At 45.1% G+C, this 22548-nt stretch overlaps 1 protein-coding gene across 2 annotated transcripts; it reads left to right on the top strand.

The window, feature by feature from the left end:
- The first annotated feature begins 1618 nt into the window (after positions 1 to 1618).
- Positions 1619 to 22548, top strand: ZFP64 (ZFP64 zinc finger protein). 2 transcript variants are annotated; one of them, XM_048498739.1, is made up of 6 exons: positions 1619 to 1791; positions 6634 to 6873; positions 8373 to 8534; positions 11454 to 11516; positions 15361 to 15612; positions 18995 to 22548. In XM_048498739.1, the coding sequence occupies exons 1-6, from the start codon at positions 1743 to 1745 to the stop codon at positions 20266 to 20268; spliced, it is 2040 nt and encodes a 679-aa protein (XP_048354696.1). In that variant the 5' UTR covers positions 1619 to 1742; the 3' UTR covers positions 20269 to 22548. The 2 variants fall into 2 exon arrangements, with proteins under 2 accessions (XP_048354696.1, XP_048354697.1); XM_048498740.1 differs by lacking the exon at positions 1619 to 1791 and adding an exon at positions 6447 to 6486.

Below are 22548 nucleotides of genomic sequence, written 5' to 3'. Positions count from 1 at the left end.
CACCCTTAACCCGACAGAAAGGGAGATACTGCACAGCTGGAGGCGGTGTGCTACTGCTGCACAAATGAACTTGGCACATTAAATGACAAATGTCAATGGGGGTGGGGAGAACAGAGGGAAAAGACAGATGGGGCATTTAAAGCCCAGCTTTATCAGACACTTCTAGATATGGATTTCTGGGTGTGAGGCAGTGGACGGCCGGGGCCAGTGCTTTTTTGAAGACATGCTGACGTACAGCAGCACCTGCGCTTGTACACAAAGACACCATCCACCTCTTTATCTCTTGACACGAGAGTACAAGACTTCTGCAAATGCATGGAATAACTATCTGCAGGGCTATCTGCAAAAGGTTTTTCAAGCAGTGGTCTGTTTGTATATTTAAACTCAGCAGTGAACCCCTGGTAATTATCTAATAGCCACTGTTGTTTCAATATGTGCTTACCTGATTAGTGTTAGGCTAAGGCCCCTTCTGCACATGCAGAATAATGCACTTTCAATCCACTGTCAGTGCACTTTGCAGCTGGATTTTACTGAGCGGAATAGCAAAATCCACTTGCAAACAATTGTGAAAGGGGACTGAAAGAACATTATACTGCATGTGTGGAAGGGGCCCTTGAGGGAGACTGCTGAGTCCCCCACGTCCCGGAAGAAAAACATAGGTCATCTCCAGGGATGTAGGTAAGGGGGGGGGGGTTCACGGGTTCAAACCCCTCCCATTACATGTCCAGCTTGTTTGAAACAATGCATGGAATGGAGCAGCCAGAAAGTCAGCTCAGTCATGAACCCACTCCATTAAAAAATCTATACCTATGTCACTGGTCATCTCAGAGATTTTCAAAAGGCAGCACATCCCCCCCCCCCCCCATAGCAGCATGGGACCCAATAGCTTTGAGACCCAAAACCTGCAGAGACCCCTCCTTTTCTTTAACTACAGATGTATCCGCTGATGGAGATGTTCACTTCACACAACTAACGAAGTCACTAATAGAGGCGTCAATGTGTGGAAATGAACAGGTCTAACTTTTCACAGCATAACATCACATTAAGCCTCTATTAAGGGAGCCGAGCATTTTTATCCAAGTCAGTTGCCAATCCTAGAAATGACTCATGGAAAAAGTTCAGTAAGAATAAAGTTTTAGATAAAATGAAGCCTGAACTCTCTCTAGAAGCTAAAATGACTAAACTGAGCCTATTGCACTTTGGTCACATTGGAAGAATCACTGGAAAAGCCAATAATGCTAGGAAAAGTGAAAGGCAGCAGGACGAAGCAAACTGAGAACTGGCTCCATAAAAGAATCCAGGGCCCTCAGTCTGCAAGACGTTTAGATCATTCATTCATAAGGTTGCCCTAAGTAGGAAGCGCCTTGCCGGCACTCAATATATATACAGTCTTTAAGGTTCCTCTGCAATGAACCCCGTATATTCTCCAACAACAATAGGGGTGCAATGCAGCGCACCCCCCCCCCCTTCCCCTTTTAATCCAGTGTTCGCGTCAATCACGAGGCTCGTCCATTGACAGGAGACGCGAAGCCGACGAGTGGGCAAACATCAACGCCGTGATGGCTTCAACCTTCACTACGCGCATGCTCAACCGCTCTACATCCGTCCCCGCCCTTTGGCGGGGGGGGGGGGGATCGTAGGCGAACAGAGGCCTTTCTTTTGCAAAGGATCCTTCTTTTGCAAAGGATCCACCGCCACTGTTTGTTTGCCAGGCAGCGCAGACCGGGCAATTGGCAGCTGCGATGAACCCGAGCGGGGCACCTGCCCAGCCTTTCCCGGCGCCCGTGCAATGTAAGTGGCCACGCGGGTTATACGCGCTCCCGGGCTCCGGTTCGCAACAGCCGTACGGCGCGGAGGCATAGTCGCGCCCCGAAACCTGAGTAGCGTCAGAAGCGAGCCCAGGGCCAGCCCGGGAGTCTGTGTGCTGTGGAAGCGGGCCCGGGAACCTGGGTGGCAAAGGCTGTGAGAGATGGGAGTAGGGTTGGAAGAGTGGAGAAAAGCGGGGTGCAGCAGCCACAGGGCGGGGAGCGGGGGTGCAGACTGGCAGGTGCCCTAACCTTGGCCATGTTTAGTGAGAAGAAAATTAGCGGGGGGGGGGGGGTTTGGCACTATTATTCCAGTGGGTAGGTGCCCAGCTGCAAAGGGCAGGATATTCATGGATGCAACATACCTGTTTGCAAAAGGAGGAGATGTTTCGACTTTAGCTCTCCTAGGATTACAACTCATCTCCAGATGACAGATATTCCCTTGGAGAAGATGGCTGCTTTGGAGGGTGGATTCTGTGACCTGTCCAAACCATGCACTCCTCAGGCCCCAAATGTTCAGGTCTTTCCCTTGTTGGAGTTTGAACCATAGGCCCTAGGTGCAAGAAGATTAAATGCAATGGATAGCTGGAGTTGGCACAAGCAGACTGAGGGGACTGAGCCATATAAAGCTGACTTGGTCCATGACTGTCTACTGCAAGTGGGAGCATTTATTAATGATTCCCACCCTTATCATCTTATCCCTGAAGGAATTGAACCCAGATTGTATTCATGCAAAATATGCATTCTACCTCAGTACAGTTCTGCAGGACCCACAAGACTCGGTTGTTCTGCCGACCCTGTGGTGGAGGGCAATGACAGTTTCCATTTACTTGCCTCCCTTCTCATCTTTTCCCTGCTCATTATTATAGCATTTCTATTGTCCCTTGTGTTTGGGCCCCCTTATTGTGTCTTATGAAATTTGACTCTTTTATATTTTGTTAGTGTGGTTTTAATGTTTTCATAAATTTAATTGTTTGTATTTCATTGGAAGCTGCCTTGAGCCCAACATGTCAGGCAAGGGCTAAAAACCAAACAAGTAAATATAGGATAGCCCTTCCTCAGTTCACTCAAGGATACCAGTAGATAGGGACCATTATCTGCTGCTTTGAATTCAAGCAAGCTTGGGGCTTCTGCACAGGATTGTAAATTACCTGGGCCTAATTTCTGCTGTTGGGTTCTTATACCCTTCTTTCACCAGCTGCCTGTTTAGAGGCCACAGGTTCATTTTAAAAATTCCCAGTTTGTCAGGATTTCTGACCCCTGAAGCCTTCTTAGGCCCACAGGGCTACATTTACATTTGAATTACTTAATTGGGACCAGGTACTTACCCTGTTTCCCCTAATATAAGACATCCCCGAAAAATAAGACATAGTAGAGGTTTTGCTGAAGTGCGAAATATAAGGCATCCCCCGAAAGTAAGACATAGCAAAGTTTTTGTTTGGAAGTATGCCCGACGAACAGAACACAGGAAAAATAAGACATCCCCTGAAAATAAGACATAGCACATCTTTGGGAGCAAAAATTAATATAAGACACTGTCTTATATTCGGGGAAACACGGTAGTAGAGAATTTCTCTATGAGAATGAGGGACTAGGGCCTTTTCTTCCTGCCTAAAACTCCTGGGGGATATTTAGGACTAACTTCTGGCCCCTTCTGAAGGGAAAACTGTTTTCAGATCTGGGGAGTGGGACAGAGTTGTCAACCTCCAGGTGCGGCCTGGAGTTGGAGGTCTTTAGGATTACAACTGATCTCCAGATTACAGAAGTTAATTCCTTTGGAGAAAAGGGCTATTTTGGAAGGTGGACACTGTGGCGTTTTACCTGGTTGGGTGCTGTCCTCAAGTTCCACCTCCCAAATCTTCAGGAATTTCCCAACCTGGAGCTGGCAGATGACCCCGGGAAAGTTTACAAAGTGCTCTTCCTCAAGGGGTCCTGGAGTTGCTCAGCAACATAATTACTGTGGGTGGCAAAGAGTATCCTCACACAAGGAAGTGTGTGGTTGTTTGCCTTGATCTTAATGTCTGGACCAAGGAAAAAAGGTGAATTAAAGTCTAGTCAAAGGTATTCTTGTTTTCTTAATTATGTTTTCTTATTTGGGAACTAAACTTTTGAAAAATTGCAAGTTATTAACAACTGTTTGCATGTTTTTTTGTTTTGTTTGCTTTTCTTTCTAATACAGTCGTTCAATAAATCTCGTAAGAACTCTGCTGGGGTTTTCACAGCAAACAGCAACAACCTCGCTGTCCCTCACCCTCTCTGAAGCACATTGGTGGCAACTTGGATTGCCAATTCCAAATTCCTGGAGATTTAGGAGTGTTCTTTGAGGAAGGGAGGATGCTCGGCACCAACCAGATGCTATACAGTCTGCCCTCGGAAAGCTTCCATTTTCCCCAGGGCAACTGTTATCTGTAGTCTGGGTATCCATTCTAATTCTGGGGGATATCTAGGCCCTAGCATAGCAGCAGCAAGACCCTGATGTCCTTTGAGGTTTAACGGGAGCAGGCGTAAGAAAGAGGAAAGAGCATGAGCAGTTACAGATTCGTCTGCTTCCTGGGAGTTGGTGCCTCAGTGGCATCTCCTCCCCCATTCAGGGGCTCCCTGCTTCTGTGATGGCCCCAGTGTTTCACTGCTGAAAACAGAGGTGCTACTGTCTTCCAGCAGCTTCTCATTCTTTCACTAAGGAGCCCTGCATGAGCATCTTTCAGCCGCTGTCTCATTCTGTGACATGTGGCTGAATGCTCTGTTAGTAATTTTGTATTCTATTTCTCTGTTGCACCGTGCCTTGCATGGTGCAGTAGTTAAGATTGGTGGACCCTGATGTGGAGAACCGGGTTCAATTCCCCACGCCTCCATATGGAACCTGCTGGGTGATCTTGGGCCAGTCACAGTTATATCAGAACTCTCAGTCCATGGCAGGGGTCTGCAACCTGTGGCTCTCCAGATGTTTATGGACTACAATTCCCACCAGCCTCTGCCAGCATGGTCAAGTGGCAGGGCTGATGGGAATTGTAGTCCATGAACACCTGGAGAGCCGCAGGTTGCAGACCCCTCGTCCACGGGGAGGCAGGCAATGGCAAACCACATCTGAATGTCTCTTGACTTGAAAACCCATGGGTCAACGTCAGTCAGTCGTGAATTGATGACACTTTCTACCACCACACATGCCTGGCTGCGTATTGTGAAGCTGAATGGGTTTTTTCCCCCTGTTCTTTTTAAACCATGGCATTTTTAAGAAGGTCTGATAGACTTGAACTTGGATTCATTCTTTAACATTTGTTGTCTGGGTTTACTGAAATTCAGGTGTCTGGTCATAAACAGAGTGTTTGTTTTTGCTGGTCATAAACAGAGTGTTTGTTTTCAAGACAGGCTAGGAAAACAAACGTCTTTGAATGTATTATCATACTGCAACATGCCACCTTGAGCCCTCCAGGGGATTGGCAGGATGTAAATGTAATAAATCAATAAAATGATAAGACTGTGTCCTGCAAGTATTTTTAATGTTTGTGTCTTAGGAATACTGTACGTGTACATTTGAGATTTACCTTTAGTGACCCTTAGGAGGATCCTGAAAGCTGATATATGATAACTTTAGTGCACAGGAGTGTGTACTGATAATCTTACAAGATAACATGGTCACTCTAATTATTTTATTTGGAAAATGTATATGCTGCCTCTCCAGCAAACCTGTTCAAGGTGGCAATCAGGGAGAAATACCCTTAAAACAGAATTCCTTGATTAAATTGGACCCTTTTTATGAATTCAGGGAGGAAATAGAAGATGCAGAATGTAGATGTCCTGGAGCAAAAAGAGGAAAAAAATATTTCATCCTGACATTTCTTTCTACACTCTCGATTGGCGCTGTAGCACCAGCCAGGAATTCAGGAAGCTGGTATTTAGTTTGTTGTATCCAAGGAATTTTAATCTTTGCTATCATGATTCGTTAACATTATAACTGAGTGGTGAAACAGCTTCAGACTTAATGCCATATTGAGAGCTGTTGACCTTACCGTCACTTCAAGCATGACCCTTCTCAAAATAGGCAGCGCCTTCTTTCAGCTCGTGGGTAGTATACGCTGTAAATCAGCGCTGAGAAAAATTGGAGAAGTAATAACAATGGTGGGGATCTAGCAGAATTCCAAATGAGCTGGCACAAATGGAAGTGTGAAAAAACTCTCACGCTAAGTAGCCCCTTGTGTTAAATTGCATGTAGGATATCCTGAACCGATTTTCTACTTGTTCAAAAACCACGCAAGCAGCATCCAGGTGCTGTAAGAGCAGGAAGTGCTGTTGGACAAGTTCTTGCGCAGCCAACCATGTAGAAGAAGAGGAAGAAGAGTTTGGATTTATATCCCCCCTTTCTCTCCTGTAGGAGACTCAAAGGGGCTTACAATCTCCTTGCCCTTCCCCCTGCACAACAAACATCCTGTGAGGTGGGTGGGGCTGAGAGAGCTCTGAGAAGCTGTGACTAGCCCAGGGTCACCCAGCTGGCTTGTGTGGGAGTGTACAGGCTAATCTGAATTCCCCAGATCAGCCTCCACAGCTCAGGCGGCAGAGCGGAGAATCAAACTCCAGATTAGATACACGAGCTCTTAACCTCCTACGCCACTGCTGCTCCTGTACACTGCTGTACTAAATCCATTAATGTTTCAGCTTTTGTGTTGCTGGGTCCAAGCCAATATAGGTAAGAATCTCAAAAAATCAACCAGGCTCTTTAACTCCAAAGCTTTTTTGGGGACTTGGCCATTCCACTACATCTTTTAGAACAGTTGAAATTTTGAAGCTTTGATGTTGTTTTCATGGTCTACCCTGATCTATTTACTTGTCCCAGTTCCAGGAGGCACCACCGTCTTAGTGGAACTGACTCCAGATATACACATTTGTGGACTTTGTAAGCAGCAGTTCAACAATCTGGATGCATTTGTGGCACACAAGAGAAGTGGCTGCCAGCTCTCTGGTGCAGCGGCTGGGACCACCAGCACGGTGCAGTTTGTGTCAGAAGAAATGGTACCGACAACACAGACTCAAACCGCAACTAGAACCATCACATCAGAGACCCAAACCATTACAGGTATTTATCCGGGATCTTTCAAATTATGAAAAAGAGAAAAAACGTACACGTGCTTTATTAACTGAAATAGATCTTAACATTAGTATTAAGATCCAGTTAAGACATATCCATAAGAGAAAGTCCATGGGACAGCTGCTCTTATAAGCTGTACAGCTTGCTTGGTGCTCACCAATCCAGATGCTTTCCAAGGTCTGTAGCTTCCTTATAGGAGGGACTACAGCACCCCACCTGTCAAATTAGCTTCTCTTGCATTGGAGGAAGTAGACGGGAGACATAAATCTCTCTTCCTAGCAACGTTAATGGTCCCTCAGTGAAGTGTAGCAGGGAGCCTTCCAAGCTCGACTTCTCAAAGCACCATGTTCCCTGGAAGCCCATGCAGGATATTTTGGAAAGAGACATTGGGCAGAAAAGAGGAATTGCGTTCTTCATTGTGACAGATCCTTGGTAAAGCAGCCGCATTGTTTCCTTGCCCATTCTTGTAAACAGCTACTATCTACGGGAAATAGGAACTGCCTCCAGATGACTACCGCCAGTGTGATATAGTGGTTAGGAGCAGATGGACTCTGGAGAACTGGGTTTGATTCCCCACTCCTACAGCAGGAAGCCTGCTGGCTGACCTTGGGCTAGTCACAGTTCTCTCAGAGTTCTCTCAGCCCCACCTACCTCACAAGGTGCCTGTTGTGGGGAGGAGAAGGGAAGTTGATTGTAATCTGCTTTGAAACTCCTTACAGGTAGAGAAATAGCAGGGTGTAAAGATCAACTCTTCTTGATAAATAGAACTTTTCTTGATAATGCAGGGAATTTATGCATAGAAAGTATTAAACATGTAACGCTGCTGCCCAAGTCTGATTCAGGAGGCCCCATTCTGCTGCATCTGTAGACCAGGCTTCATATACTTGTAACTGAGCTCCTTGTCAGTTTAATTAGTGACCTTTGTGCTGGCAAGGAAATGTGCCAGGAAGAAAAAGATGATCATCTTGCTTCAGCATTGAGAGCAGAATTAGTTCCAATCCACGGAACTGGAACACTTACAGAATGGTTTGACATTTGGTGCTGCAATTGCTTGGCAGGATACCTAACTGCATTGCGTAAGCTGCCTTGAGTCTGAACTGGAAAGGCGGGCTAAATAGTATCAGATAGTACATGGACTACTTCTCCACTCAGTGCATTATTGTGGAATCATTGCCGTGAGATGTGGCAATAGCCACCAGTTTAGGTCGCTTTAAAAAGAGACCTGGCAGATCCATAGGGTTGGTTAAATGGAGCCTTGCTCTTCAGGAGCAGTCTGACTGAATACCAGTTATGGAAAGCTGAACCTTGGCCCTTGGTCTTGCCTTAATGTTCTGCTGTTAGGCTCCCTGATAGCATCTTGCTGGGCCCTGTGGAAAAGGAAACTGGATTAGGTGAGCTGGTCCATCCTTTTATTATTGTAGATGCTGTGACATGTCGCAATGTTTAGGTGTTCAAAAACTAATCTTTCTTGTGTGTGTATTTTTCAGTTTCTGCGCCAGAGTTTGTTTTTGAGCATGGCTACCAAACCTACCTTCCTGGTGAGAACAGTGAGCCTCCAACTACCAATGTGACCGCCACCCCACCAAAACCACGCACCAAAAAATCCACGGCATCGGGGGCTCAGAAGAAACTCAGTTGCTGCTATCCAGGTAGGGGTTGAAGGGAGCTGGGCAGCTTGTGATTTAGGTGTGACATACCTAGGAAATGTTAGTCTGCAGACTGGTGCTGGTGTACAGATTTTTCTCTCCTGCTCTTTTGCGGGGTGTGTGTATGCTCTGTTATCTCAGAATTCAGAAACAATAGAAAATACTATAAACCCTTCAGCAGATGGTGTAAGTGAATTGACTGACTCTGCTCTCTGGGGGACTTAGGAAAGTGCTTCTCAGAAGAGCTTGGGTTTATATTCCACCTTTCTCTCTTGTAAGAAGTCTCAAGATGCCTCACAAACACCTTTTCCCTTCCTTTTCCCACAACAACCTTGTGGGGTAGGTGGGGCTGTGTGAGTTCTGAGAGAGCTGTGTCTGGCCCAAGGTCACTCAGCAGGTTTCATGTGGAGGAGTGAGGAAACAAATCTAGTTCACCAGGTAAGAATCTGCTGCTCATGTGGAGGAGTGGAGAGTCAAGCTTAGTTTTCCAGATTGGAGTCCACCTCCTCTTAACCACTACACCACATTGGCTCTCAAAGCATCAAGAGTCTGATTGGCAGGAAGTGCTCCTACATTCTGCTGGATCATACTGACTTCCTGGTCCCCATGCCCCTTAAGAAGGCTTGTCTGAGTTGCAATGGCAGGTGGAAGGAAGATTCATGCATCCAGAATGCCCCCAACACAAGTTTACCAATGCCAGCTCCTCCTCTGACTTCTGAATCATTGTAGTCAGGTAGTAATGTGAATGCTCAACATTAAGGAGAAGAAGAATTGGATTGATACACCACTTTTCTAAAAGAAAAAATGGAAAATTCAGAAATGGCTGGAATATATTTGGGAACGAGTGACATTGGATATTTTCGATATAATATCAAAAAATAAGCTGTGGCAAGATAAATGGAGCGAAATTTTGACGATATGGACAATCTACGTGGACTGGATTAAAGAAGCTGGAGTCAATGAAGAAATATGGAAGAAGAGGCTACATAGAATGAACTTGCTGCTGTTTGTTTAAAACAAAATTGAGAAGAAGAGATCATAGGGGGCGGGAGTAAAGGGGGAAAAATGTATTGTTTGAAAATGTAAGACGATATGTACATATATACAATGGAAAATTCAAACTGTACAATAAAAAAAGATACCCCACTTTTCTCTACTGCAAGAAGCTTCTAAGCGGCTTGCACACTCTTTCCCTTCCTGTCCCACAAAAAAGACACCTTGTGAAGTAGGTGAGGCTGAGGGAATTCTAATAGAACTGTAACTATCTTAAGCAGCAGTGGCGTAGGAGGTTGAGAGCTCGTGTATCTAATCTGGAGGAACCGGGTTTGATTCCCAGCTCTGCCGCCTGAGCTGTGGAGGCTTATCTGGGGAATTCAGATTAGCCTGTGCACTCCCACACACGCCAGCTGGGTGACCTTGGGCTAGTCACAGCTTCTCAGAGTTCTCTCAGCCCCACCTACCTCACAGGGTGTTTGTTGTGAGGGGGGAAGGGCAAGGAGATTGTAAGCCCCTTTGAGTCTCCTGCAGGAGAGAAAGAGGGGATATAAATCCAAACTCTTCTTCTTAAGGTCACCCAGCAGAGTTCATGTGGAGGAGCATGGAAACAAATCCAATTCACCAGATTAGAGTCTGCCACTCCTGTGTAGGAGTGGGGAATCAAACCCGGTTCTCCAGATTAGAGGCCACCGTTCTTAACCACTACACCACACTGACTCTCCAGTCAAACATAGTCACACAGCAATAGTTCTAGTCCTCAGCCTCTTGCCATGGTCAGCATTTTCAAATAATATTTAAAATTGGCACAATTATGCTATTGTGAGTTGGTGCTGTTTCCATTGATTTTGTTGATTTATATATTTATTTAGGTTGTTTCTAGGCTGCTTTAATAGCCTGCCCATGAAACAGATGCAGACTATGTATAAAATCTATTAAGATAGAACCCCTAACGAAAAGGCTGGGTAAAAAGATGTGCTTTGGTGTGGCACCTAAAAGAAAGTGAAGTAGTTGCCGGGCAAGCCTCAAAGAAGAGGGCTTTTTAGAGGCAAGAATATTTTATCAGGCAATAGCACTGGCATCATGCAACGGCACTTATTGACTCCAACCAAGGGAAGAGTTATGATGGTATTCTTTGGCTGATGTCGGGAAACCAGGGAAGTGTATTCATAATCATAATGCAGCAGAACTCGGTACAAAAACCTAAGAGGCCGATGGTTGCAAAAGTACATCATCTGCCAATTGTGTGGCTTCTCTGTTGTGTTTCCATGTGCTGTTAATGCTGGAACAGCAATGGTTATATTAGCAAAGAATGTCCCTACTGTAGATGCACCCTCAATAGAAGATATGGCAAATAATGGTACTGTGAAAAGCCCTTCCTTTTCATGGGTTTCCCATTCCTTCCCTGGAGCCTTCATGCAACTTTACTGTTCATAAATTGACCTTTGAATTGTATTAACATTCTGTTCATTGACCCCAGAGGTGGAGCGTAGCACTACATTGGCAGTGCTGAAATCAGTGATTTTACCATTAAGTGCTAAGAAGATTTGTGGAACCTTTACCCTGTTCATAAAGCAGTCATACAGACCCCTGTCATGGAGGGGAATATACTCTTGGTCATAGATTAGACCAGTTCATGTAATTAAAATGGATGCAGTTATTGTTTTGGAAGTTGCCTTTACTTGGGAACCTTTACTGACATTTTCTATGCTTTTAATATCTAGCAGCCTGCTGTAAAGTCAACACTTCTATCATAATATGGCCATCATATTAGTATTTAAGACCTTTTATAAAAAAATGGGAAGAACGTACAAAGAAGTAAAAAGGTTTCATGCATAGGGGAAACCGTCTTCTCAAATATTCTACTGTCTTTTTGTTCTAATAGGTATTCCTAATGTTCTGGATTTCTTTTCCCTCCCCTTTTTGCAGGCTGTCAATTCAAGACGTCCTATGGTATGAAAGATATGGAGCGGCATTTAAGAACTCACACAGGTACATCTCTGGGTATGACCCCATAAGGTCTTTGCAACCAGGAGTCATAAACTTTGCCTGATACTGAATGACTGGGATGGAATGTCATTCATATACAAAATTAATAGATATGTTTGACGTACAAAGCTTAGCACTTGCTTGCATAGTTTTTTGGGTTTCCTGTAAAAGATACTCTTCTTTTCTTCAGCCAGCCAAAGGAAAAAAAGATATTGTTCGGTGTCAGAATGAGTTGTAAAAGGCTGATATTCTACCAAACTATCTCCTAGCACAAAAAAGAACGCCAAGCAATTGATTCAATGCCCAGAAAAAATCCCACTGTGAAAATACTGGCAATTGGAGCAGCATCAAAAGTCATGTGTGACTGGTTTTGTTAGATCTTATCGCAGCGTTTGATATGGTCGATCACGACCTTTTGACCCACCGCCTGGCCGCTTCCGGGGTACGGGGCACTGTCCTTCAGTGGATTGCCTCGTTTCTCCGGGACCGGAGTCAGCAAGTGTGGTGCGGGGATGAAGCCTCCCGGAGGTGCCCGCTTCAGTGCGGAGTACCACAGGGAGCGCTGCTATCCCCGCTATTATTTAACATCTATATGCGACCACTTGCTCAGTTGGTGCGGAGCTTTGGGCTGATCTGTCATCAATATGCTGATGACACTCAGCTCATTCTGTTGATGGAGGGGGGAGCGGTTGCCGCCCCTGCGGCTCTCCAGCATTGTTTGGAGGCGGTAGCTGGTTGGTTGCGGCAGAGCAGGTTGCAACTGAATCCATCGAAGACGGAGATCCTCTGGCTAGACCGCAGGGGTGAGGTTAGGGATTTCCAGCCGCCGGTGTGGGAGGGGGTCTCATTGGCACCGACCCCCTCTGTTCGCAGTCTGGGGGTCCACCTGGATTCGTCTCTCTCAATGGAGACCCAGGTGGCCCATACAACCCGGACTGCATTTTTCCATCTTCGCCAGGCCCGCCGCTTTGCTCCCTTCCTCTCCCAGGCGGAGCTGTTCACTGTGCTCTGTGCAACGGTCACCTCCAGGCTGGACTATTGTAACTCGCTGTACGCCGGCCTTCCCTTGCGTTTGATTCGGAAGTTAAAACTGGTCCAACATGCGGCAGCACGCCTGCTCACAGGAGGCGCCTTCAGAGAACACATCCAGCCTGTGTTGCGACAGCTGCATTGACAGCCTGTGTTGTGACAGCTGCAATTCGGTTGAATTCCGAATCATCTTCAAGGTGTGGGTTTTGACCTTTAAGGCTTTGCGCGGCCTGGGACCCTCGTACCTTCGGGACCGCATCACCCCATATGTCCCAACTCGGCCTCTGCGCTCTGCAGAGGCCAACTTACTGGTGGCCCCGGCCCCTCTATGATGCGGCTGGCCTCCACGCGGGCCAGGACCTTTACGGCACTGGCCCCGGCCTGGTGGAACACCCTTCCTCCAGCTGTCCGGGCCCTGCGGGACCTGGGTGAGTTCCGCAGGGCCTGTAAGACTGTGTTGTTCCACCGGGCCTTTGGAGTGTCCAGCTGCTGACATGGTGCCCCCTTACTGCCCTGCCCCTAGGGCAGTTACATCAGGGTCCCCTCATATTGAGGGGTCCTGCCATCCCCCCCCCATGGGGGTAGGTTTTAAATTGGGGTCGGACGCCTTTTATTATGTATTATGGTTTTTTGCTGTTTTATGAGTTTTAAGCTATTTTATGGGATGGAGCCTATGTGTTTATATTTGTACGACCGCTCCTGTTGATGTTGTAGTGAATGTTGTTCACCGCCCGGAGCCCTTCGGGGATCGGGCGGTATACAAATTAAATAAATAATAATAATAATAAAAAAGCCATGTGCTGGCCTATGTAATGACATCTGTGTAATCTGGACACACCCTTTAGCATGGCACCAAGCCTTTATTGGCATATAAGACGATACAGGTAAAATACAGAGAAAAAAACCCAAACCAGATTTAAAACAATCCCCAAAGAGAATGATAACAAAGAATCTCTAAATAACAGAGTGACACAACAAAGTTAAAAAAACAGAACTATCCTTTAGCGTGTATAATTTCTAGTAAAAACTTGGCCACCAAGTCACAGACTACAAAATCAGGGTTATTCAGCAAGTGGACACACACTATAATTTCAGAATCTCTCTGGTTTGGAATTCAGTGACATCTGTCCCTCTCGCCTTTTTTTGGTAAAGCTTTGGGTAAGAACCTTTTTTCCTAAAAGTCAGCTTAGAACAGGAATGACATATATGCTTATGTAGGATTGATTTCAGTGGGTATACCAGAGTTCCGTGTATTTATGCAATAATGTTTTGTTTAATCAGATCTAGAGTTACCAGATTATCTTTAAATAAAGTTTTAATTCATACGCTGGTTGTTTATTGGGTGGGAAATGCAGGCTTTTGCTTTGAATAGATAAACAAACCTAAATATCTTCCCTCAGAGATTGGGGACTGTGCCCTGCAAAGATTTAATCTTGTAAAAGAGCATTAAATTACCAAGCATCACTGTGATTTTAGTGGTTAATGCATTGCTTTATTTCTGTGAAAAAGTTTTAAAGTAGTACCCTCTCACACGTGGGTCTAAGCTACTGCCACAGATCACTGGTCCATCTAAGCTAATGCTGTTTACTCTGACTAGCAAAAGAGAATAGTTATAGCAAAAAAAATGCCAACCTAATACAATGAAGAACTATAACGGGCTTCAAAATAGGCTAACAATCTATGAACATAGCAATGCAATATCAGAAGGTACAATTTAATCACATGCTGAAATGATTGTACAAGAAGTATAAAAGTTAAAAATAGTAGAACCTCACACCAAATGAGTCCATCACATTGGCTTTGCAAACACAGTAAATTTACATGCAAGTAGGCATCCAAACAAGGACTCAACCCAAATCCAATACTGTCATGCAAGAGAGAAGCTACATGAATGAAACTCATCAGAAATATCAGCGTCGTTCATTAGTGGTTCCTTGCCTGGATGTCCACTTGCAGGTATATTTACTGTATTCACAAAGTCGCTTGTCGTGAGGCTCTACTATTTTTGTAACTTTTATACTTTTTGCAGTTATTTCTGCATATGATTACATTGTACATTGTGATATTGCACTAATGTGTTCATAGACTATTGGCATATTTTGTAGCCTGTTATAGTTCTTCATTGCATTACTCTGACTAGCAGTCGCTAACTCCCCAAGGTATAGCGCAGTGTCTCTTCCAGCCAAACTATGTGGGGCTTTTTGTTGTTGTTGTTGAACATTGGCCTTCTGTGTGCAGAGCATGCACTTCTCTGTGCCCCAGGAGCTAATTTTGTATATTAGAAAATGGGCTATGTTGAACATAGGCAAAGAATTGAGGGAGTGGAAATATACACAGAGAAATATACAAAGATACACAAATATTCACAGAGAAAAGCAAAATGTCTTAGGTGGCTACCTTTATTAGATTCAGTTCTGTAGAGAACGTAGGGACAGCAAGCTTGGGAGGTATACCAGAGCCTGAAAATGAATTCTGCACCATTTCAAAACATGCTCTTGCATGCTTAACTGCATTATCTGGGCAAATCAGGTCATGATAACAGAAGGTGCAGTTCTATCTTTGTGAACAATGTTTCTAACAGGGTTGCCACAGCAGCAAGGAGTCCCATTTTCAGAGCTACACAGATGTGCAGATATTTCATCTTTGACTTTTGGGGCATTGAAAAGAGGCATGGAGGAAGAAATTCCAGTTTATCTTGAAACAAAAAAAGAAAACCTACTTGCAAGTGTAATTTGGGATTTCTGCATTTATTCTGGCGCTAAAACATTTCAGCAAATCCATACTGTCTCAGTCCTGATACTCTGCTTTCCTCCTTCAGGTGACAAGCCCCATAAATGTGAAGTTTGCAGTAAATGCTTCAGTCGCAAAGACAAGCTGACAATGCACATGCGGTCCCACACTGGGTTTAAACCTCACAAGTGTAAGCACTGTGACTACGCAGCTGCCGAGAGCAGCAGCTTGAACAAGCACCAGCGTATACACTCAAACGAGCGCCCTTTCAAATGCCAGATTTGCCCGTACGCTAGTCGCAATTCCAGCCAGCTGACCGTACATCTGCGATCCCACACAGGTGAGTCGAGAGTGTTTACCTCAGTGCTGATTTTGACTAAATGGGGCAATGGTACTGTAGAACTTCCTGCAGTCAAAGCAAGGATCTTCCCATAGGTGTAAGTTATAGTACCTTGTCTCAAGTTGCAACGCAACTTCCAAATTCTGACAATCTCCAAACACTCCAGCCATGAGGACTGGAAATTTCCAAAGAAAATTGCACTGGATGCTCCAGTGATGTGGTCACTATAATATAATCTAGAGCAGGGATCTGCCAACACCTTTCATGGCACCTGCCAAGAGTTTTTCTAGACAGTCAATGGAACCAGATGTGGCTGCTGCCTAGCAGGGTTTTTGATTGGCCACTGAAGATTTGGTTGGCTGTGTAGATTAAAATAGCATTGTTTCAGTAGCGGCAGGCATCACAGGTTGGTTTTAGTCTCTGTCCCACTCCTCTTTCCCAGTGCATTTTTAAAAATTACTTATCTTGTCCCCTGCACTTGAGCTGTGTGTGCCTGTAGCTCCACTTCCCATGGCCACCATTTTGTGGTTGCACCCATCACCCTGTGTCAGAAGGCTAACGGTGCCTACAGACTCAAAAAGGTTGGCAACCTCTGATCTAGAGGGTCTGCCAGAGACCAGATACTCATCTGAGAAGCCCGTTTGGAGGCGGCGGAGCTGCGCTGCAATGGCACTACATTCCACCTCAGGGGACGCTGGACTGGGCTGCCCGGCTTCTGGAGTCCCTGATGAATCAAGACTCTGAGATTATGGAATTACTTACAGCTCTACCTGTTACCAGACCTATCAGTTCATTACATTTTTCTCCTATCCTTTTAAGAAGCTTTGGATAGTTTAGGTGTTTCTTTCCATCTCCATGTTACAATTTCAACTACCTTGTGGAGAGAATGACTGGCCCAGGGTCACTCAAGGCTTAATTACAGGTTACATTTTCCTGAGGATGTCCCTAGATCCAGTGAAGTGGCATTCACAGGCCCTGTTCAGATCAGAGACTTAGCATACGGAGGGAGGATTTGATCTCCCCCTCATACAACATTATTTTGATCTGAAGTAGCTTCAGGGGTGCCATTTACCCCATTAGGTTCATATGTGTGGTCGCTGTTTTCAAAATGAGACAAATATTGCACACCAAAACTGTTTCTGGGGACAGGAGGGGAATTTAAGCCCCTTTTTTCTACATGCCACAGACTTGATCAAAATGGGACCTTCATATGACTGGGAACTGCATAAATTCAGAATAGGCCTCTCCACCCGATCTGAGGAAGCTGTAGCATTTAGTGAGGCCCTCAGTGAATTTCACGCTGACTGGAGAATTTGATACTGCAACTTCCTGGCCTTGTATGATACCCAAACTACTAAACAGCACTAGCTATAGCATGTCCAAGCTGGTTAGTTGGTTTGGCCCCTGTTGGGTGGGGCATAAATTAAATAAATCCATCTTTAAGACCTGGGTTGTCCTTTTTTCCCTATTTAAAGCTTTCTTTGCCAAAATCCGATCTTGTAAGGACAGTGAGATGAATTTGCATATTGAATCATACTGTAGACTTGAACATTAAATATGCTTTCCACATATTTAGACTTGCTTCGTAAAGTCTGGCATATGAAAATGGGGGTTTTGGAATATGTACCACGCCGGGCTTTCATCAGAAAAATAGATAAATATTCAATAACTGACTTTTTGAAATGCATACACAACTGGAGGAAGCCAGCCGGTAAAATAAACTGAACTGGCAGGCCGTGTATCTTCATTAATAAAATGTGTGTAATAAACATTTTACACCACGGGTCTCAATTATTAAGTAGACGCGTGGATTGCAACAATATTCCACATTGTGATTTGACGAATATGCAGCTTGGATCGATTAAATATGTAGCCGGGTGAGGAAATTATGCCGCTGCCTTTTACCATCTCCCGTTTATGAAGATCTATAAAACACTAAACTGGTAAAGCAAATTAAACTGTATGTGTTGTGATTATTAAAGAACAGAAACATTTACCAAACTAAGGACTTCCTTGCATTTTATTTCTGCCCTAAATGGCACCCTGCGGTTCATTCACTCTTCGCTGTGCGCGTGATGAGTGGGATCATAAAAGAACGTTGAGCCATTCGGCTGGTTGAGAGCAACAATAAGTCAATAGTTCTTTTTTTATGCAGCGGTATTAGCAATAATTGGCTGTTCTGAGTGAAAATGAAAACCTTGCTGTTCATGCTGTGAAAGGTGTCAATGTTCCATGTGTTCAGTATTGTGTTGATCTGGCGGTTAAGCAGGTGGTACCCACAGTAGAGGCACATTAAAGCAAGGCACCACTTTGGATATGATCCCTCCAAAATTCCTGTTGTTGTTGGCCCTTGGGAGGACAGAAAGTGGGATATAAATTTTGTAAATAATAAATAAATCCTACTTTTGCTGCTGGCTTGCACCAGTGTCATATTTCACAAGATTGTGAGAGAGCACAATGAAATATTTTGCAAGATCAGAAGTATAAAGAGACAGAGCTCAGCCCCAGACTTCCAACTCATGCTAGTGCCGTGGTGGTGAACCAATTGGCCATGCTGGCAAGGGCTGATGGGAATTGTAGTCCATAACATCTGGAGTGCTAAAGGTTTGCCACCACTGTGCTAGTGTGTTGAACAAAGTGAATGCAGAAAAGGGCTATGCAACTAGCATTAGGCTTGTTTCTACATATTGGGGGAGTGGTGGGAATGAAAACTTACAATAGCAGTATTATTGAGCATACTCTTACGTTTATCATGTCGAAGTCACCGGGTTCCATTCACTCCTGTGAGGACAGCATATTTGGGTACACCATTGAAAAGAACCTGTGTGATCTGTGGGTTAAGAGTGTCAGACTAGGTTCTTGGAGACCCAGGCTTAAATCCCCACCCTGCCATGGAAGCTTGTAAGGCAACCTTGGGCCAGTCAGCACTCTTAGCCTAACCTACCTCGTCACCATGTTGTTGTGAGAATAAAATGGAGGAGAGAGGCTCCAAGTGGGGAGAAATATAAATATAAATGAAGTAAATAGAGAAATAGGGTAAAACCTGATCCCTTCTCCCCACATCCGTGGATTACAGTGAAGAGGATTCCTTGGAGACAATGTCGTGTTGCTCTGTATGGAGCCATAGCCCTATCCCCATGTGAAGTATCTACAAAGTTTGTAAGAGTCATGCTTTTGCACAGAAGCACAGCATGACAATAGACATCTGGGCTAGAAGATACAATATGTCTTCGAGAGTGTTCAGTTACAGTTGGCTATAGGTAAGCCAAACAGCTAACACATGTACTTCTTTCAGTGTCAGTAAAGTTGATTACAGAGTGCTCTTTATCTGGGTAGCTCTTGGTTTGGCATCCCGCCTTCAAAATACTTTTCTTGCCAACAGGTGACGCTCCCTTCCAGTGCCGCTTGTGCAGCGCCAAATTCAAAATCAACTCTGATTTGAAGAGGCACATGCGTGTGCACACCGGGGAGAAGCCCTACAAATGTGAGTTCTGTGACGTGCGCTGCGCGATGAAAGGCAACCTGAAGTCGCACATCCGCATCAAGCACAACATGGAGAATACTTTCAAGTGCCTCGAGTGCGAGTTCCAGTGTGGGAACAAGACCAGTCTCCGGCAGCACCTGCGCACCCACCAGCCCGAGCAGCCGGTGAAATGTCCAGAGTGCAGCTACTCCTGTTCCAACAAAGCCACCCTCAAGGTTCACGAGAGGATCCACTTCAAGGACCGCCCTTTCAAGTGCGAGTTCTGCAACTTCGACACCAAGCAGCGGAGCAACCTGACCACCCACATGAAGAAACTGCACCGAGAGAAGGTCAAGAAGAAAACTGCGGAGAAGACGGAAGGGGACGGGCTAAAGGAAGGCAGTGCCAGGCAGGTGGCTAGGCTCGAGGCCAAGAAGGCATTCAAATGTGATATCTGCGAGGCCTCGTTTGTCCGGGAGGATTCTCTGAGGAGCCATAAGAGGCAGCACGTTGAATATAACGGGTCGAACAGTACCGAGCTGGCTGTTCTGCAATTGCAGGTGGATCCAAGTCAGCCTGCTGGGGCTCCTATTACAGTCAGTCATCTCCAAGTGCCGTTGCAGACATCGCCCTACAGCGAAGGTCAAGTCAAGATCATAGTTGGGCATCAGATGCCTCCGGCAGGCAGCCTCGTCCAAGCGGCATCGGTCAACATTGTGCCTCCCGCCTTAATAAGCCAGAATCAGGAAGACCTGCCAGGCAGCAGCCAATTGCAAATCCTGCAGCAGGTGAGTTTGCTCGCACCGCCTCTCCCCATGGGGTCTCAGGCAGACAGCATTTCAGTAGGTCAACCAGCAGTTCTCCTGACAACCCACGATCAAGCTGATGGAGGCGCAGCGCACCAGACCCTGATTCCTGCCCTTCCAGTGGGCAGCCAGGAAGCCTCTGCTAGCCAGGCGTTCATCAATGGTGCAGGAATCAGCTGCACGGACTTGGAAGGTCTCAACGCATTGATTCAGGAAGGGGCAGGGGAAGTGACGGTGGTGAGCGACGACCAGAGCATCACCGTGACTTCAGCCCCACCCGTCTATTCCTCACCAACTCATCAAGATTCATCCAAGCAAACCTACTCCATCATCCAGACTGGAGCCCACGCGAGTTTGCTATGTCCTGCGGACTCCATACCGGATTAGTCCAGGAAGAGAAGAAAGTTTGTGTTTACCATTCTGTTGGCATATCAAGTTCAGCCATGGATTATGCTGTAGATTTAGGCAGTGATGTTCAACAGGCAAAGCAGACTTCGAATGCAGAATGCTGGACTATTTCTGTGCTCACAGGAAACAGAATACCTCCTCTGCCACAGTGTGCCACGTGCACATATTGAGCCTAGAGATTTTGCTGCATTGGCGGGAAGAGAAGGGGAGTGTGGGTTGCTCTGATTAGATGTTGCTTACTGGAAATAGCTTAATTCTTCAAAGATCACCCTCTCCCTTCCCATGTCTGGGACCCCTGCGTGGACTGGAGGAAAATAAATGATCTCTTTTGAATACTTCTTTCCCTGCTTGAAAATTATGGCCTTAAAAATGCACCCACTGAAAGGAGTTGTACTGAAAAGATCTTCAAGCTCGAGTAGCCACAAATTTGATGCATAATATAATGGACTTTTTGGGAAATAATGGGATTTTTTTCAGGTTTTGCATTCATTCCCCAAATCTTAAAATCCTAGTCGTTCTTAACATTTTGCATTTGGCTGTAACCCTGTGCTGGATTTCGCTGCACTATAATCCTGTGTGACACTGACCACATGGGTCCAGTCCAGGTCAGACAAGACGTTAGTACTTCCCTGAATGGAGTATTCGGCATCTTTTAAAATTTAATAATCAGGCATGAGGGAGGAGCCAATTTCAATTGGGACCCTGGTGCAAGGAAACACAAGGGAAGGTTGAGCCTCTCCCCACACTGTACAGTTCTGTTACCTGTAACAGTTCAAGAGAGCCCCTGTTTGCCCAAGTGGGGTGATCACATACATTTCCCACAAGGACAAACAGAGGGCCATTTCATGATAGAAAAATGTCAAGGTGGGAAAGGCTTAGGGCTAAATATAGACTAAACTGGTAGTGCCCAACTCCCCTTTCCTGCCACAATTGTCCTTGTTGTTCTTCTTGAGGGTCCCCTTATAGCACTCCAGGAACAGAATTTCATGGGTAGTAGTTGGAGGGGGGGGGGGGGGACAGGAAAATTCCATTCTGCTAATGGGATTTTTAGGCTGAATCCAATGCTTAGTAAACACACATAGCCCATTTTACAATAGGCCCCTGATTGGAATGCTGGAAACTCTACTTGCAGAATTGCCTGTACCTTGTCTGCCTTTGCCCTAAGAAATGGAAGCTGGGTAGAGAATTGTCAGGTCAGTTTAAAAAACTGAGCTTCAGTGGCACTCTGGCCTTCTTTTTTTAGTGACCCCACTTCTTTTTAGAGCAACTTGGCTTAACCTCCCTTTGTACTACCTTGTGTGCCATACTCCTTTTAAAGGCATAACAGCAGCCAAGTTATGGCAATCTTCAGTGTTGGTTCAAACAAAAAAAAGTTTACTTCAGTTCCTCATTTCATCACTTCTTTCGTTTGTCCCATAATCGTGTCGAGGGAGAACAGCTGTTGAACCACAGAATAAACACTTTTGCCACAACCCACCATAATAAGGAGCAGAAAACACAGAAATGTTCAGTGCACGTCCCACTGAACTGCATTTAGCATGTTGCGGCACAATCATCTCACGTACTTGAGTGCCTGATGCATTTTGGGTGTTGTGGGGTTTCTGGGCTGCGTGATCGGGTATATATAGCATGGAAAAATCACAACCTCCAGTTGATTCTGGCCATGAAAGCCTTTGACAATACACCGTGCGTTTTGTTTCTGTGTCTTACAGTGGGCCAGAGCTTCATGCTTTCTGATGCTGTGAGGTCTGGCATTCATGAGTAGAGATGTGGGGTGAAAAAGCAACTGACTTTTTTGCTTTGAATTAATCATTGAAATTCCATCAATTGGCTTAACTTTCGATTCCTGTTTGGGATTGGAATGCCACACATTATATGAACTATGTTGTCCAAGCCTGCATTACATCATGTTAAAGGAGTTTTATATAGTTCTTATCTTTTTGATTTTATCATACTTCAGAGCAGCAGATGAAGTCTTTCTGGTGTGTTTTTCTTCTTTGGAAGAAAATGTGCAACAAATAATTTTCTGTCACCCGTAGGTGGTGCTAGAACTCAAGCTGACGTTCAAATAGTTATGTTAAGACTAGGTGAATAGGTAGTGCCGGTGAGATAGGTACTTCTCCTGTTATATCCGGGGGTTTTGCATCTCTTTTTTGGGGTGTGAATGTTAACTTGAAAACTCTTCCCAAAAAGATGACAGGCTGTTCAGCAGTAAATAATGATCAATTAGAAGCAATAAAAAAATACAGGATATTTTTA

This window comes from Sphaerodactylus townsendi, linkage group LG05 (genome assembly GCF_021028975.2).
Source record: "Sphaerodactylus townsendi isolate TG3544 linkage group LG05, MPM_Stown_v2.3, whole genome shotgun sequence".
NCBI classification, from domain to species: domain Eukaryota; kingdom Metazoa; phylum Chordata; class Lepidosauria; order Squamata; family Sphaerodactylidae; genus Sphaerodactylus; species Sphaerodactylus townsendi.
The sequence above is the reverse complement of the archived record's forward strand: the minus strand, read 5'-3'. Positions and strand labels throughout refer to the sequence as shown.

Excerpts from the sequence above, each read along its gene's own strand:
- ZFP64 (XM_048498739.1), top strand. The coding sequence starts at position 1,743 with ATGAACCCGAGCGGGGCACCTGCCCAGCCTTTCCCGGCGCCCGTGCAA. Across the intron at positions 8,535-11,453 it reads ACTCAGTTGCTGCTATCCAG|GCTGTCAATTCAAGACGTCC; the intron begins GTAGGGGTTGAA and ends CCCTTTTTGCAG. Across the intron at positions 15,613-18,994 it reads ACATCTGCGATCCCACACAG|GTGACGCTCCCTTCCAGTGC; the intron begins GTGAGTCGAGAG and ends TCTTGCCAACAG.